Source organism: Pinus tabuliformis, chromosome 8 (assembly GCF_031772625.1).
Source record: "Pinus tabuliformis cultivar Carrire ecotype Pingquan chromosome 8, CPIR1, whole genome shotgun sequence".
Lineage (NCBI taxonomy): Eukaryota > Viridiplantae > Streptophyta > Pinopsida > Pinales > Pinaceae > Pinus > Pinus tabuliformis.
The window spans coordinates 219,565,710-219,584,766 of NC_142294.1; the positions used below are offsets into that span (position 1 = coordinate 219,565,710).

Sequence of the window (19,057 nt, forward strand, 5' to 3'; positions counted from 1 at the left end):
GTTTTCTTCAGCCCCCCACCAGATCGGACACCACGCAGAAGATCACAGACTTCTTTAGGGCGCTACCATCAGCGCAGGGCACCAAAAGAACCATTGACTGACCCACAGACACTGAGACCAGATCAGTGCGGTCCCGGGGGGCCGACCCACCAAACTGCACCCGCACTCCAGGATTGGATCCACCCCTGGGAGGCGCCCTAGAATCTCCAGGCGACAGCAGCGACAGCCCAGTATGCCCACAGGACAGCAAACTTTAACAAGCTTCTCCTAGTTTTCTTCTCTCGACCTCGGATGTTAGGAGTAGGGACTGGACAGGAAACTCCCTCCTTCTCCTTCTCCTTCTCCTTCTCTGCTTCATCACAGAGCTCTGTTTCGAAGCCGAGAGCTCCTAGCTTCTACATTTACATTTACTTAGATTATAGATGTATTTTCTGCTCTTTAAAAAGAAAAGTTAAAGGGGACCGCTTGGTCCACCGGCTTGGCATGTTGTAATCATTGTACCCAACAGTCCCATTGACCTATTATGGTCATTTGTTGGACATTAATAAAATTATCTTATCTTATCTTATCTTATCTACTTGTTTAAATTCGAACAAGTTATTTAAAACATTTAAATATCGAAATAAACACAATACAGTCACAACATCTACAGATCATCAACTGAAGGAAAACAAGCACACAAGTGACACCATTAATTTTGGACAAATGTCCCCGGAAAAACCCAATGCGGGAAAACCGATGCAGTTATTCTGAGGCTTATATTATTATGCAGTCTTTTTTAGTACAACTGGGTGCCTAACCGGCTCACCCGACAGAGAAAAATACAGGCAGCAATACCTCTATATTCGGAAACAAGTATTCAGAAAACCTGTCCCACGAAACCCTCTCCGGCACAACTAAAACTCAACGCTGGCCCTTCTGACCTCTGTGTCAGCCCCAGGACCCTTTGCGTCAGCCCTCTGAGGCACTGCGCAGCCTCTGGGACCCTTTGCTTCACTCTAGCAGCCTCTGCGTGGATGACGCAATCCCTCTGGCCTCTGCGCTGTCTCTATTGGGTTATGCGTAGCCTGGACTGGCTACTGCTCTCGCTCTCTCTACTTTTGTGTTGGTCTCTCAGTACTGTCTCTGCCTCTCTGCCTCATACTCACTGCCCCTCGCTGCTGATCACTGATTCAACTTTGCTTAGCAACCCCGCTCTAGCAAAATGAATGACTGATCACTCTGGTGTATTCTCCAACTGACCCTCAAGCCTCCTCTTATACTTTTCTCGTTGGTCCTTCAACAGTCGAGATTAAATCTCTAATCAACATCTAAGATTAAAATTGACTTGATCCATGACTTTTGGAACCTTCTAACCCAATTTTATATTAATACCCATTAATATTTTATTTTTCCTAAGTTTAGACATAGGAACTCAATTAAAAATATTAATTATTTTAATATCTCCCAAACCAAGTCCAATCTGTCAAAACCATTTCTGGTTCTTGGAGACCTCATGTGCTTTAGCCTCTCCACCAATTTTCATTGCTAGAGCACATCCAATGCTACCCCAAAACAACATTTCTCAGTTCCATAATTTTATTTCCGCAATGTTTTTATGGTGAAGAATGCATCAATGATTTAATCGTTATTTACCGTTAATAATTAACAAAAGACAAATAAATTGCTAACAGTTAGAAGATTAAACTCCAGTTGTTGCTTTCAAGGAATTTTCACATTTATTCCCACATGTGTGGTTATTTTTGGCATTTCATTACATTTTAGAGCTATCTCAAGGTCGGCTTGTGACCTTTGACCTAGTTGAAAGCTCAAGTGTACTTGTTTTGGGACTTTTACTTGTAAATTAATGAAAAAAGACTTGGTTGTCCTTATTTAAATAGAGGAAAGTCTCTTTCATTTATTCTCACCATCATTCATCACACTTCTCTTCTTCAAGAAGTGTGCACTAGCTATTTGTCTCTTCCTACTTGGACACAATGTGATTTTTATGAAGCGAGTTGTCTTGTGAGGGAGATTTTTGCATGAGGAGACTTCTTTGGGATAGATTAAAGAGATTCTTGTGGCATGGTGTAAGTTTCATGCTAATTTTCTTCCATTTGCATGCTATATTATGTGAATTAAGGTTTCTATGTGTATTAGATTTAAAATTGCAATATTTTCCCTTGAAATCTTAATTTTTCATGGTCTATAAAATTTATTTCCTTCAATCCTTCAAGAGAACTTTGATATATGCATCTTTTAAACTTAAAATATCCCATATAAGGAAGTAGCTAAGGTTTCTAAGTAGAAATTTTCATTCTCTCACCCTCTTCATCAAGGCCCTATTCATAGATCTTGCCTTAAAATTGCAATATTTTCCCTTGAAATCTTAATTTTTCATGTTCTATAAAAATTATTTCCTTGAATCCTTCAAGAGAACTTTGATATATGCATCTTTTAAACTGAAAATATCCCATATAAGGAAGTAGCTAAGGTTTCTAACTAGAAATTTTCATTCTCTCACCCTCTTCATCAAGGCCCTGTTCATAGATCTTGCCTTAAATAACTCCATTTCCTAGTTAGATCAAGGCACTAGTCTAGTAGGTGTTGATCAAACCCTGATTTCTTTATATTTCTCTTTTTTCTTGGGAACTAGGGTTAGGGACAGGTTAAATTTGCATTTTCAGCAATGTAATATTTATGTGTTATTGTTCTAGCAAAGGGATTACATTTAATAAAGTTGAAAAAAACGAAATCTAGCATTATTTGCATGTTAAAACTCTAAAGTAGGGCTGACATCATCTTATTTATTGTTGTTTTATGCATATTTCAGCTGATAAAAACTACATTCTTTGCCCTCAACCTAGTCCATCCCTTTGATAGCCTTGTTCCTTTGTTGATCCATCATTGATAGGCTATCTTTTAGAACTGCTATATGCCATCGTTTGCCCTAAATATACATACTTATAAACCCTAACTTATAGCATCTATCTTCTAAATTACATAGGTCTTAAGGAAGTATAATTGAACTATGGACAACAATTATCTTAGCCTTCTAGGCTCTGTCGGCACCTTTCCTTCGATCATTAGATCATGCATCACCATTAACCCTTCTTTATTGAACATCTTTCTGGTGATCTTTATGGGGAATCCTCCCTTGTGGGATTAAATTCACCACGAAACAGTTGGAGAGAAGCCACTGAGGTGACAATGGTGGCTGATCTCTTATTGCCATAAGATCTAGGTTGCCTAGTGGGGCTTTTCACTGGGCCTACTATATTTTGCAATAATAAGCCCAAAATGTCAATATGAACCAACTCCAACTCTTGAAAGGTGGGCCTCGCATCACAACAAAATGAAGCATCCACTGGGAAATCACCAACTCCTAGAACATAAACAATGTCTTCAAATGTATGATACATATCCATAGTTGAATGTGAGGATTACACCACAAACCCAAATTCTACAATAATTCAATCACAAGTGCACTAGAGGAAGATAACCCTAGTGCACTAGAGAGGGAGATAAATATGCCCAAGTACAAGTGTGCCACACAAGAAATGCACAAATACACATAAAAGAAAGAAATGTCAAGCACAAGGGAATGCCAAAGATAATAGGTGCCTTTAGGCATAAAACACTCTAGGAGAGATCACAAGATGAGATGATACAAATAAGAGTTTGAGTTGTGTATTATGCACAACACAAGTGAGGTGTCCCTTCAAGAAGAGAGGCATATTTTCAAAAGGTGGTGATGGGCCCACAAAATAATGGCACACATTCCAAGATGGTTATTGAAATTTGAACCTACATTTCACATTTTGCTAGGTTGGCCATATTCTTTATTGTTTTATTGCATTACTTGGTGTGGTCAAGAACATGTTAAAGACCGAGGCGCAAAGAAAGTAAGGGGTTTTGTTCTTGTTGTAATGATTTATTGTTCCATAATTGGGAAGAACAGAGGAATGGGATAAATGAGTATAATAAAAGAAGAAGACGGCCCTGTAGTATTCACTCACAGGGTACTGTATTGTAACTCCATTAATGCATTTTATATATCTAAGCAAAAAAGATAGTCAATCAGGTTTATCTCAGGTGGTTGGGAGGAAGGACAGTCAATCAGGTTTATCTCAGGTGGTTGGGAGGAAGGACTTTGTTATCCTCCCCACCAGGTTCCATCCCCAGAAGTGACATGATGAGTTTTGTTGTAATGGCTTCAAGCCTTGTTGTTGAATCTGAGCAGTCCCCTTGAGGACAGAAACATGTCTATTCCTCAAATGGAATATAAAGATATTTCTCATCGAAAAAAATCTAAGAAGAAAAAGCCAAGGACAGTGCTCCTCTTCTTGTTGGATTTTCCCACATGGGTTTCCCGGGGTACATCTTTTGTTCATTGTGTTGATGGTGTATTTATTTTTGCCACCATAGCTTTCCTCCTATATTTTCAGTTCATTTTAATATTTTGAATGATGTGCTTGGCTTGTAATATTACATTTCAACCATAAGCAACCTCTGCATGATGGAGTATAACACCACAGTGTTTGCAGTAGAAATTAATATCTGTTGTTGCATACTGTCTAGTGGAATATCCATGGTTGTTTACAGATCAAGTCTGGTCCATGGTTCAAGAACTCAGAATGTGCACACCCAAAAACCATGATAAATACAGTTGCCATAGATCGAAACTAGCATATTTTATTCTGTATAAATAAAGTTTTGCTACATGTCAGAATATCACTTTTTTTAAGCAAATTAAAAAGACTAAATCTCAAACTAAAAATACAGAAACTCTTCAACCCTTACCAGTGCCAAGGAAAGCACCAATTACCTTCAGCCCTTTTTTCAATCAGGGGTCCATCTGCTTCTTGCACGTTCTCTACCTTGTCAAGTCCATGACTCAATACTAAGTAAGTTATTGGATCTGGTACCATTCCTTTGTCTATCATTTCATTATGCAGCTTCATAGCCTCCTCCATTTCGCCTTCCTTGCAATATCCAGCAATTAGAGTGGTATAAGTAACAACATCGGGCAAAATTCCTCTTTCTACCATTGAATCAAGCACTTCCAGAGCATCCTGCATACGACTTGCCTTGCAATATCCATCAATTAATGTAGAATATGTAACAACATCAGGCAGTACACCCCTTTCCACAATGTTGTTGTAAAGATCCTTGGCCTTCTTGATATCCCCTACTCTGCAAAATGCAGCAATAAGTGTACTGTAAGTAACCACGTCAGGAATGATTCCCTTTTCCAGCATGTTGTCATGTAGCTTCAAGGCTTCATATACATTGCTCGCCTTGCAAAGGCCATCAATCAGACTGGTATATGTGATGGCATCGGGGATAATTCCCTGTCTTACCATCTTGGCATAAAGCTTGAAAGCCTCTTCTATATTGCCATATTTGCACTGTCCATCAATCAAGCTGGTATATATAAAACGATCAGGAACAAGACTCCTCTTTTGCATTTCCTTCAAGAATATTTCTGCATCCTGCACTTTTCCCTCCTTGCAGAGTCCATTGATTAGTGTGTTGTAAGTAACTAGATTAGGGACAATATTTTGTTCCACCATTTTATCCAGCAGTTTAAAAGCTTCATCTATATTTCCTTTTCTGCAAAATCCATTTGCAAGTGCACTGTAAGTAACAACATCAGGAACTATACCCTTTTCCACCATATTGATGAACAGGTTAAATGCCTCGTCCAAGTTGCCTTTTTTGCAATACCCGTCAATTAAACTCGTTAAATTAACAACATCAGGAACTAGTTTTTTGCCCAGCATTTCCGTCAACAAGATTAAAGCCTCCTCCAGATTCCCTTGTTTACAATACCCATCAATCATAATGCTGTAACTAATTTTGTCTGGCAGATATCTTGAGCTTTTAAATTCCATGAAAAGTTTACAGGCAACGTCTATTTTGCCAATCTTACACAAACCGTCAAGAAACGAAGTGCACGTTATACTGTTTGGCCTTATGCCCTTGGATGTCATTTCAGTAAAAAGATCAGATGCATGTTCCATGCTACCGTGCTTGCAATACCCATCAATCAAACTAGTATAGCTGTACACATCGGGAGTGAGACCTCTACTCTGCATCTCCTCAAAAATCTTCTTTGCCTCACTCAACTCACCTTCACGACAAAACCCATGAATCAGTGCATTGTAACTGTAATTATTAAATAGGAAACTATTCTTAGTTTTTTCTCTGAGCAAATTCAGAGCTGCTTCAGTATTACCAAGATTGCAAAGCCCGTGTATGAGTGTTGTGTAAGTGACAACATTTGGAGCAATTCCATTCCCTTGCATTTCTCCCAACAAACCATTTGCTCTCTCTATTTTACCTTCTTTGCAACAAGCCCTAATCATGATAGTATAAGTATAAACATTGGGAGAGATTCCCATTTCCTTCATTTGGTTGTAAATATTCCATGTCATCCCTAATTCTTCATAATCAGCTAAGCACTTGAGAAGAAAGTTGCAGGAAGAAACAAAAGGCTCAAAACGATAATTGTTAACAAGATAAAATGCCTCCACAGCATCCCTCAGCATGCCACACTCTGCATAGACCTTTATGAGCACAAACAAAGTGGCTGATGAGGAATTGGTTGTGCTGTCGAAATCCATCAACGCATTAACAACTTCTGCAGGTCTAAGGTTCGAATGTCTTGGGGAGCGAATGAACTCCCTTAGCACTAAATGCACTTTATCTAGCTTCCTTGACTTCGCTAAAATATGTACAATAAGAGAATACGACTGGAGAGTATGACAGAAGCCATAGTGCTTCACTAAATCAAATAAACGAAGAGCGATAGAAGAATTTGTACTCAATTTTTGCAAAAGACTGAGTATATGGTGAGAGGAGAACCTGGAAAGCACATGAGGAGACAAACTGGGTTTTGAATTCTTAATAGCTCCCACAAGAAGGATAGCATCGTCTTCTTCGTCGTCTTCGTCGGCTTCTTCTCCATTTTGGTGTTGGTGTGGTGATGATTTAGCTGACAATCTGTATCCTACAGCAGCATGGAGTTTGGCCCCACATCCAACGGACTTGGGTTTATGAACTACTTTAAACTTGGTCTCCATGGTTACTACAGACAGGAGCAGGGGACTTGGCTATAAGGTCTGTGGAATGCTTCCGACAGGGCTAGAATATATTTTTCAAATGGGAGCTGCTGGATTAAGGTCACGGAGGGAGCAGCCTTTAGCCCAACATGTGTTTAGGGATTTTAATCATCTTATTTCAGGGTTGTACGGGAATGTGTTTTTCCAGGGCCGTCATTCAACTGTGTAAACTCAACCTGAGTGCAATTTTGTAGACTACTATTTGAAAATTTATTATAATTTAGTTTCTCGTTCCGGGGTTATTGATGATATATGTATGCAATCGGAACATTAAGCCAGATGTAAACATGTTTTTTTTTAATGAAACATGTTTTTTTTTAATGAAACATGTTCATTTTTTCTTTCTTGAAAAATATCCCAAAAAAAATTAAGTTTATCGCCCATCGTTAACAATTACACATCTTGCTTCAAGACTTAAAAGCTATTTTCAACCCTATATAGTATCCCATATACGTATCCACCTCCATTTTGTTACCAAGACTAGACAAAAAAATCATATGATATAAAGTATCCACCTCTAATTAGTTCCATACGTGAAGTTAGCATACAATACCCAACAAACTTTATAAAACAAAATAATATACCATTATTTCTTTTTTAAGTCAATGTACTTTGACTTTGTAATGTTTTATTTATATTAATAACATATAAAAAAAATTAAAATAAAAAAAATGTTTTCTAAATTTTTAAATTGATATTTTTTAAATTTTTTTGTGGGTGCCATTTGGAAAAAAAAAAAGTGGTTTGAGGAGTATTTTTAAGATGAATAACATATATTAAAAAGTAAAATTTTAAATGTAGTGTATAACTCTCTGTCATATTTAGAGGAAGAAGAGGAAGAAGTTAACAATGACTATATTGATTTTGTAATTAAATATGATATATTTTCACTTTGTTGCATCTAGTGCTTCCTCTCGAAGGAGACCATCTCACCTTCCATGATTTGCCAATAATGCATAAACATAAGATCCAACATCACCCTCCTTAACCCCTACAATAACAATTGATTATCTCAAAAGGTAATTGCATTAGCTCCAAACTCCACCAAAGTATGAAACACAACTAACATATAAAAACCAAAAAAAATGTAGAAAGTAGAGTGTTCCAGGTCCTTTCATACCTACAAGGAAGATCTGTGAGTAGAAATTGCAAATAGTGATGATATTTGTATGCACACTCAATGGTTTGCAAATTGTTGTAGATGTTCCACTAGACAGTTCGTAACAACATATCTAATAAAATAAATTGAAATCGATAATATGAAGGTTAAATTCCTTTAGTTTCCAAATTTGTTAATTATTGACTTTATGCTTATGGGTGATATAACTAAAATGTGGAAAATAGAAAACAACAAATACATTCATACACCATTCACAATGAACATGATATTTGCTATAGGAAACCATTGCGGGAGAAAACCTAGCTGGAAGGCGAGGTTATTCTGCGATCTTTTCTTTGGTATGGAAATAATGCAAGGACAAAGAAGAAGGTGCTCTCTATGGAATTACCTAAGACTTGTGGCTTATTAGACTACTACAAAACATCAATCCCCTTTGTTATGCTCACTAACTCCCACTCTTGGTATCTTCTCTATTACGAAACAAAATACAATAACCAAGAATGGAACCCCCTCTTCCTCCTAGTGACATGGTTTTAACATAACATGATAGCCAAATAGGGGTCAAGTTTGACTCCTTCAAGTCTTAATTAGAGTTAAAAATTTGACCTTTCTAGAGTCTTCCTCATAGTCCACACATGGCTAGGCCCTTTTGTATGCATAATGGGGCTAACGTAGCATCATTTCAAACCATGGTGGTCAAACCAAAAGGTTAACTTTCAAGAGGCATAACTTTTGCATTGAAACTCTGATTTATGTCTTTGTTGCACCTTTGGAAAGGTATTTGAGTGCAGAACATTATCATGGGGTCTTGCACTAAAGTAAGAATTATTTTGACCTCAAAAAACATCGTTTCATGCTTCAAAATCACCCTATAAGGTTTAAGACCCCAATTCTCTAAATTGGGACCCACCAGTAAAAATGACCCTACAAGTTGATTCCTCCAATGAGTCCACTTTGAAAGCACCAAGCTAGATGGAAAACAATTGAATGATCGAATATGGATCACTTAGAGATGAAAGCATTCATGAAACATCATCAACATGCAATCCTTATCTTGCCTTTATTACTATCACTTATTCCCATCATATTTATAGGATAGCTTCAAAGCTTTATCCATTCTAGAAGAAAACTTTCAATAATCAATAGGCAAAATCCTTATCCTCCATTATTGCCTACATAATTTGATTGTTTACACTAAAAAGGATAGGTTGTTAGAATCTTGACCAGTGTTTGATGAAGAATTTTATTACAAACAATAATGATGTAATAACATCCACCTTAAGATTAAGCTCTAGTTTATAAGCGACACCTTTCTTTGGACAATTTGATCCAAATCATGCTTTCAAATATGGAAATACAATGCTTTATAATGAAAAGCATCAAATGTCCTTCTAAGTTCCATAGTTCCTTATGAAATCACAATAGTGAGCCACCCTCATTATGTTTCTTTGATTACTATGGCAATAACTACTTTGTAATTCATATACAAATCAAGATTTTAAGAAAGATATTACACCTTTCAATAAGGAATAATAAAAACCCTAATTTAAGATAAATAGTATTCAAAATGAAAGAAAATGGAAATAAACTTACCTTGTTCCATCAACAATCACTTCATTAATCCCAAAAAAGTCTCTCCATGCAAATATCTCCCTCCTAAGATACTTCACTCCATTAAATATCTATTGTGTGCAAGAGAAAAGAACAAGAGAACTAGTGCACATTCCTTTTAGAAAGAAGAAGTGAGTGGAAATGTGATGATGATAAAGTAAAAGTGACTTCCCTCTACTTATATGAGGGTAGCCAACTTAGTTTTCACAAATTTACAACAAAAATCACTAATAATTTCCTTGGATCATTCAATTATGCCTAAAGGTCACCATCCAACTTTAAGATAGCTTTGAAACATAAGAAATACATCATAAGTTTCCCGCATGTGTTGGAATAAATGCTCTCCAACATGACTTCATCCTCCTAAAATGGACATCTCCATCAATTAAGTGACAAACTCAGTCTAAAAGTTATCCTCACTCCAAGGTACATCATCAAAGTGCATGGGTACATCTCCCAGTAACATCTCCTCCACCTTGACATCATCATCAAAGAGGCTCACATCACCCTTCTAGGGCATATATGGATGATGTGGCAACCCCAGGGGCAAGAAATGACATAAATGCATGGTTTATTATCCCTCCTAAATTGTCTCAATGGTATCAATCATCATATGGGCTCTGGAACAAGGAAAATTCCATCAAATAGGGTAAAGGCCAGCCTAAGGGTGTTCTAGGTCCACCTAGGCACCTCACCAATCAATCCAATGCCTTGGCTTCTTGGTTCAACATCTTACCATCTAGAGGTGTAGTAAGGGGCATACAATCATGTGGAGGTTCTCCAAATTCCAATGTTCATCTTAGGAGGGTAATGCTAGGGCTGCAAAGTCACATGTGATCTCAAAACTGCGCTAGACGTCCTTTGAATGGTGTTTGAGGTGTCAAGCCATCTCTGAAGGGATCTTTGCTACATGTGTAATGAAGAACTTGAAACACACCCCCAAGATCAAGTGAGATCAACATCATTAGGGACAAAAACCATTAAGGTGTCGTAGTGGACAATATTTAATTTCAAGGGCACAAAAATAGTTCACAAACCTTGCCTTCAAATGTCATTCTATCTCAAGATTTGTAAGAAAGTTACCACACTTGTGTTATAGATCATTATGCCATTGGTCCTATTATGCAGGGAAGGACATTTCACAAGTAGACTCATCAATCCACAGATGCATGTGGTAAAGGTGTGATGGAATGGGAAAGACTCCAACAAAGATGGCCATAGCCATGGTACTAGCTGAAGGAGGTCCAAAATCTCTAAGTGATATAATGAGAAGAGGGAGCAGTCATGGAGGCATGAGTTACCCCTTTCCTTGGCCTACTTTTTCCACCCCTCTAATGCACCTTTTACTTTAATGAATTATATTTAGTTCTCTCATAGCTTAGGATACTCATGCTGCTTTATGATTTTCCAATGCCCCTTGAAGATGTAGCGGTTTATCACTCCTCAAGGTTGGGCCCTAACTCAAAGATGTGGATATAGGGTGATAGTACTGATGACCAATGACAATCAATCCAAAGAATGGATGTGGATAATAAGGGAAACATGGAAAGTGGCAAGTATGGATTACATTGGGAATGTTATATCAATTAGTGCCTAATATTAGTGCCCCTCTCAAAAGAAGGACCATAGTGGAGATCATGTTGAACTAGGGGAAAAGGACAATCTCCTAGGTGAAGCATCAGAACAAGGTTACAATCAAGAGTGTTCAATCATCCAACTTAGCCCGTGATCCATATTAGGATGCCCCAAAACATTAAATGAAATCACATGATTTTAGAAATTATGAGTGTACCTTTCAATAGATGGCCCACCTTCATTCAAGAAGAATCCCATAGGGTAAAGAACATTTAATGGAGCACAGGTGGGGAGCTTTAAAGTAAGTCTATTTGTGGATCATCGTAGTGCTATTAGATGGCTAACTAATCAATGGTGAGAAAGAATTTCTCCCAGAGGTTACCCACTTTTGGTGGGTAAGAAGAAGGACAAAAAGAATTGGGGCATACTCCATAAGATGGGGAATACAAATGGGCTTAAGTAGGCTAAGGAAAAATACATTAGCAAGGGATTCAAGCCAGAGATTTTGTAAACCATAATTATGCCCCTTTGTTGTTAACTAATTATTTTTTTATTAATTTTTGGGGGGTGGGGGTGTTAGAGCATGAAGAAGGCACATGGGCCTTGTTGACCACTACGTGTCAACGACCCATAGCAGTACATCCCCTTCTTTTCGCAAAAGGGATAGTGCCTGATCGATGTGCTCCTGCCATCCAGCTATCATCATCAACCTGAGGATCATGTTATAATGTAAACCCATTCTGCATGTGTATAATGTAAATAATCTCAACAGATCTGTGTCGTGTATGTAATTACCTAGGTAAACCTACTTTTCTGGTGACGATCTACATTCCAGGAGGTTTTTTGTCTCACCGATCCATTCTCGGATGGTCGGCAGAGTTTTCCTTCAGCCTTACCCCAAAGCCGGAATGGATTTTGTCACTGGGATCTTAGGGGAGTCCTAGTGTTCTAGATCGAGTCTATGTAAAAGTGATTTGGGAATAATCCTAACCATTTGGTTAGGTTATTTTATTACAAATTGCTTGGTCTGCTGGATTATATTTGTGTCGCAGAATTGGGTAGTTTGTGAGGGTCTTTTGCAAATGGGTTTTCCCCCTTGAGATATAAAAAATGTGAAATCATGATGTAAAGTGTCTTGATGGTTGGAAAAACAATTTATCCCCTCATAAGTTAATTAATTAAAATTTCTGGCCAAAATTAATTAAAATCCTAATCCAAAAATTTGATTAATTCTAGGTCATAGGTAAATTTAAATTCTCCAGAGGCAAAATTCATTGGTCCTTAAAAAATTAAAGTTTAAGAGGTCCAGGGACTAAGGTAAATTAATTATTTTGCTAAATTTTGAGCCTTTGGTCCCTAAGGTTAAGTCAAAGTCAAAATTTTGAGGAAATTAATTCAAAAAATAAATTTTAAGCCTTTGGTCCCTGAGGTTAAGACAAAGTCAAAATTTTGAGGAAGTTAATACAAAATATTAATTTTTGAATTAATTAAAATGCATTTAATTGAAAAATTCGAATTTCCTCAATGATTTAAAATTTCAACAGATGAGATTAAAAGAAATTTTAATCCTCATCAACGGTCGAGATTGTTTTGACGAGGATCACTCAAACTAGCCGTTGGAGGATTTATCTTTAAATAGGAGGTCATTTGTCAGTGAGTGGGTCCGATCTTTGAATCGTGTATTAATTCTCAAGCTCGCTTGTATACTTTTTTGAATTAATGCAAAAGTCTTTAGGGTTTCAACGCGCTGTAGTGTTCCTCTTCATGAATTTATGGCAACGTTGTTTTAATTTCTGCTCAATATTATGTGAAAACTATCAATCAATAGCTCTCTTAGAATAATCTGAATACATGTATCTTATTTAGTTTGTTGGATCTAAGGTAACATTTTTAATTTTGATTGAAGTAGCAGGTATCTCTATTTCTTCATAATTTTGTTGTTGTTCTATTTCTCTACTTGATTTGATGGTCGATCTAGTGTTTGCAGAAGATCTACCAGGTTCTCATTGAGCGTTTGGGGATAGTCCTCAGTTGGACCAGCCAATTCTCAACACATATTTTCTGAAGAGCCTACTTCATATAAGCCTCCGGATTTATCTAACGATAATCTTTTTTATGCGGGGTGTTTTTGGGCTAGTACCTCTCTAAAAAAAAAAAAAAAATTGTGAAAATTTTGATAGATTTGGCTATTAAGAGCCTTAAATTATCAGATTTGGGAGCGGAGTTAGACTCATACTCCTCAGATCTGATAGATCTGTAAATTATTTGTATAGATCTGTAAATTATTTGTATAGATCTGTTATTTACTTGTGTAGATATGAAATTTTGTAACATAATTTTGAATTTTAACACTTGGGTTTTTGGGATTTTCTCTATTTTTGTACATATTGGGTATTGGGTTTTTCTCTTTTCACTTGTGCAGGAATAGATCTGAGAAATCAGCCAAGAAAATCTTCAGATCTGAGCTAGATCTAGACCTTGGAGGGCAAGATCTGGGCTCAAAGATTGTTTGCAGGAATAGATCTGAGAAATCAGCTAAGAAAATCTTCAGATCTGAGATTTTTTCAAGTAGATCTATGGGTTTTGAGACAGATCTAGGCCCTGGAGGGCAATATCTTGTCCCAAATATTTTTTCAAGGCTAGCCATTAAATATTTTGCAATAAATCTGAAGATTTGAAGAATATATATATATATATATATATATATATATATATATATATATATATATATTTTATTTTATTTTTAATTTTTTTCAGAACAAGGGTTTCAAGTTTTGGGGCTCCTAAGCCTAGATCTGCCTTCTCCTAGCCCAACGCTACTTCTATTGGGCCTAGTGCTAGCTCTCATTGGCCCTAGATTCCCCTTGCTCCATTTTTTATTTGAATATTTGATTTTTCTGAAGCTAATCATTGGTGGGTTTTTGCATAAAATTTGGTAAAAAATTGTGTTTCAGGTATTGAAATTTCTTTTGGCAACTTGGGCAAGTGATCTTCAAGGCCTAGGGCCTAGGAGTTTGATCTCTAAACCATCTTTTTCCTCACTGTTTGCTACAACAGTCATATACCTTTCTAATAGTGGTGAAAAACACATCTAAGTGGTCTGAAATTAACTAAAAAAAAATTGCTAAATACATTAATAAGACATTTATGTTTGATGTGTATCAAAACTTGGCCTAGATTTACATTTTGGGTGATTGTTATCTCTGAATAATTATGTTTTTGAAGTCTGAAATATAACAGTGGCAAAATTTCATGTGGGTTAGCCTAAAATCAGTTCCTAGGTTGTCCAATACATTAAGGAATTAATTTATTGAGTTGGGCATTCATAATTAGGCTTATTTCATGTTTTAATTGTTGGTTGTAATAAGTATATCAGATCTTATATAATTCTGAAAATCACAGCATAACAGGTTGAAATTTTTTGACAATTCATGTGGGCAAGTTTGGAAAAATTTCAGTAAATTTTTGACATAAAGATATCATTGATAGCTTACTATTGTCGTTGTCATAAAGTTTTTCTTACTGCTATCCTAAAACTAATTTCTGAAAATTAAGTACTCTATCATGGAATTGTGATAAAATACATATCTTTTGTTTCATAAACTTAGTATTTTTCGAGTATCTGATATTAATTTCTAAAGACGCTTTTGTTCTCTTTGAGCTATAATTGCATTTAATTGTATCAAAAAGATTTGAAATAAGCTTGTGGTTTAATTGTAATATTTTCAGGGGTTTATTTTTAAGTCTTCATCCATAAAGCGAGCATTTTATTTTGGTGATTAAGGGCTTTTGCGACACAAGTGTTTCTAATCCTCGGGTCTAACTTCTTTTCATCATATGGTGCATTTGCATATAAGTTAGTTTTACATAAATAAAATTTACTTCCAAGCATAAGCTTGGTCGATAGAGAGATAGGTATCCATCAATCTTTGCTTGAGAAGCCTGCTTTCAATAGTACTTAAAACGGTGACCTTGCAGTCATCAGAGCCACAGCTCTCTACAGCACCGCAGGCACCGGGTGTGTTAGATTTTCAGGAGAGGTATCATTAATCACACCTTAGTGTGCTTCACCTTATCTTCTTTTTGCCAATTACTACGAAATCAAGCTCAATATAGAAAGGATCGAAGGGTTAAAACTTAGATAGCCATTTAACTAAAATTTACCAAGATTATTGCATCTCATATTAGCTTTAGGATCTGCATTTCATATAAGATAGTCATTCATCTAAGCAACAGTTGCTAATAGATTAATTGGTCTTAATTTCCCTAGAAAGATCGTTGACTCCATAAGGCACTGGTATCAATCATTTAAAATTTAATCAAATCCTATAAGTCTTGCTACATGTTAATCAAGTACTTGGTCGCTTCACTGTGTCTCCCGAATTGGTTGGTTCCCAACTAGTTCTTCTTCATTCCATTTTTCCATAGGGTCTACCCCCCTTAGCCTACTGTAGGGAGACAACTTAAACGGAGAGATTGGGGATCAGGGTGACAGCCCCCGGTTTGAGCCATTGTCGTGGTGCCTAGACATTTTGTGTGACAACGGGCCTCTATAATGTTGCATGGTGCTTTCATGCCATGCAACTAAAATATTTACATTTTTCCATGTAGGAGAACTAGTGTTGGGGTTTGAAGGAATTGGAAGTGAGTTTGAAAAGGTTGGGTGCCCTTCAAATTAGCGAAGAGCCAAAACTATTAGGAGTTCAAATTACCTTGAAAACTATCCTTCATTTGGGGAACTCAACATAATTATCCTTGAGTGAACTAACATGAAAATGTTGTAAATGAATTACGAAAAGCTACAATCACAAATTAAGTGATAATCGTAGTTGTGTGGAATGATAATGGTTTCCATTGAACAAATTAGCTACAATTGATAATTCCCTAGAATCCAAGCAATGATATTTCCTAGCTAGCTTTTATTGGATCCATAAAGGGAAGTGAGACAAACTAAGCGGCTAATGAGAAGAGAAGGGGATCCCATTCCTTTTGTTTTGTAGGCTAATGGGAAAGATGGTTGTGGAATGAGAATTCCTATAGGTGTAACTAATTTTGACTACGAACACTAAAATTGGGCTATGAGAAGAGAAAATTAGGATTGACCATAGGAAGAGTGTGCCCTTATGGATTCCTAGCCTAATCTCAAGGGTGGCCTTTTGTTGTAGAAAGAACTAGTGTATCAGGGAGCTTATGGTTGGTTGGAATGTTCCTCTTCTACAACCAATTGGTGGGAAATCCTATAAATATGAGTGTTCATAAATGTAGAAATATGGTGATAGAATTGCACTTCTCAAGAAAATTTATTCTAAATCAAGAGACACAATTCTACTCTACTGCTCTGTAGAATTCAATTCACAATTTAGAACAACAATCTCAGACATGCAATAAGAAATAACACATATGCACAATATTTTTTCTTTGGGAACCCAACTGAGAAAAACCCCTCAAGCCTTTTTGCATTAATCAGATGAATAGAGATGTATTACAATTTCTAGCTCTGTCTGAGCTCAACCTACAAGTGAATAACCTATATTTATGCTCAATGAGAAGCTTTGACCCATACTTAGTCAATTTCTGCCTCTGCTTGAGCCCCTATTTCCTTGCACAAATCCTAGAGAATTAGCCCCTCTTTTTTAGAATTTTTCCTCCAATTGATTGTGTAATTCCCGATGTTTGATCATCGGACTGCATGCAACACCTGTACACTCAAACTAGTTTACAATTTCTTGTTACACTACCTTTGAATCTCCACCACAACTGGGAACTTAAATTTTCTACATGCACTAGTTATTTTGAGTTGATTGATCAGTTAACTGGATGATCTCTGAGTTAGACTGTTGTCCCAATGCACAACAAACCTTCCACTAATTCCTCCAACTGTTAGAACTAGTTTACTTAACTTAATTGGATATAATTGAACTGGATTACTAAAATTTAGCAATCACACATGCTTAACTAAACTCCAAGTCCTCTAACTCGAATTTACTGAAGTAACTAAGTCACAAGAGCCATGTCACACAAGTTAATATCCTCCAAGTTGTATGCTAATGTGGAAATTTGAATTTTCTCAATTTGACTAAGGCAAAGTCAAATTGAGACTTTCTTGTTGCACTTCTCAACACTCCCTCTTAACAAGAAAGGGATTATCAACCACCCCTATCATGCATCGGTATAATTCAAACTTCCCTCTTGACAAAGCCTTTGTCAAGATGCCAACATCTTGTTCCTTTATCGAAATGTATTGTAACAACATTATCTGCCTATGCAAATAGTCTTGTAAATGATGATATCAGATATCTATATGCTTGGATCAATCATGAAATATGAGATTCTTAGAGAGCTTAATGCAACTCTGGTTATCACAATATATGACAGTTGGATCCATCATTTGACCAAACAGTCCCACAAGTATCTTTCTCTTCTAGATCGCCTCACATGCTACTTGACTTACAACCATGTATTTTGCTTCTGTCGAGCTGAGTGCCACATATATCTACTTCTTATTGTACCAAGAAACCGTTATGGACCCAACACTGAAAATTCCACCTGATGTACTCTTTCGGGCGGATGGACTATCTACATCTGTGAAGCCACACAACTTCACTCCCTCTATTCGTTTGTACCATAATCCATATTGGGTAGTGCCTCTGAGTTACCGTAAAACATACTTCTTTGCCTTCCAATATAATTTTATTGGCCTAACCATATCTTGTCTTAGTTGGTTGATTGCATAGCACATATCTGGTCGTGTGTTCACAAGATACATTAGTGAACCCACTAACTGTTGATAAATAATGGCATCCACTTCTTCACCTGAAGTGGCAGTCTACTTCCTCCAGTTAGTATCTAGATGTGTCTCCATGGGTTTACAACTCTCCGTGCGAAATCTTTGTAGTATCTCAGTGGCATACTTGCAAAAAAATCCCCATCACCTTGCCATACTTCCAACCCAAGGAAGTAGTGCATGAGACCCATGTCCTTCATTTCAAATTCATTTGCAATATCTTCCTTGCAAGAGTTCATCAAGTGCTCATCACCTGTTAATATTAAATCATCAACATATGAAACAATGATAAGCAATTTAATCTCTACCAAGATATGATAGAGGTTCGCATCCGCTTCACTTTTTGTGAAGCCCAAACCAGTGAGATAATTGTTGATCCTGCTGTACCAAGCATAAGGTGCATGTTTGAGATCATACAATGCTCGCTTGAGTCTGCACACATGAGACTCTCGATCAAATGTCTTAAAACCTTATGGTTTCTCTATGTACACCTCCTCCTTAATAACACCACTGATAAATGACGTTTTTACATCCATCTGGTGGATCTTCCACCCCATCTGCGCATCCAATGCAAGAATTGATCTAATGGATGAATAACTTGCTACGGGAGCAAAGGTTTCCCCATAATCATTTCCCTCAACTTGAGAGAATCATTTGGCCACAAATCCATCTCGAACCCAACACTAATTTATTTACTACCCATGGGACCACTTCCCAAACATTGTTCTTCATGATGGATTCGTATTCTTCCACCATTGCATCAACCTAAACAGGTTGCTCAATTGCTTCCTTGAAAGAGGATGAATCAATCTCTACAAGCTTAATCATTAGAGCCATGTAGCCAGTGTACCTCTCAGGTGA

At 36.8% G+C, this 19,057-nt stretch overlaps 1 protein-coding gene across 11 annotated transcripts in view; it reads right to left on the reverse strand.

Annotated features, from left to right (window-relative positions):
- LOC149234939 (uncharacterized) overlaps window positions 1-7,311 on the reverse strand; it is a 103,529-nt gene extending 96,218 nt beyond the window's left edge. For 8 of the 11 annotated variants that reach the window (XM_089371997.1, XM_089371992.1, XM_089371995.1 and 5 more), the window contains exon 1: window positions 4,783-7,311. In XM_089371997.1, coding sequence (XP_089228123.1) covers window positions 4,783-7,067 — 2,285 coding nt within the window. In that variant the 5' untranslated portion in view covers window positions 7,068-7,311. The remainder of the gene's footprint in view (window positions 1-4,782) is intronic. The other 3 variants (XM_089372002.1, XM_089372000.1, XM_089372001.1) reach the window with 3 other exon arrangements.
- Window positions 7,312-19,057: the final 11,746 nt, after the last annotated feature.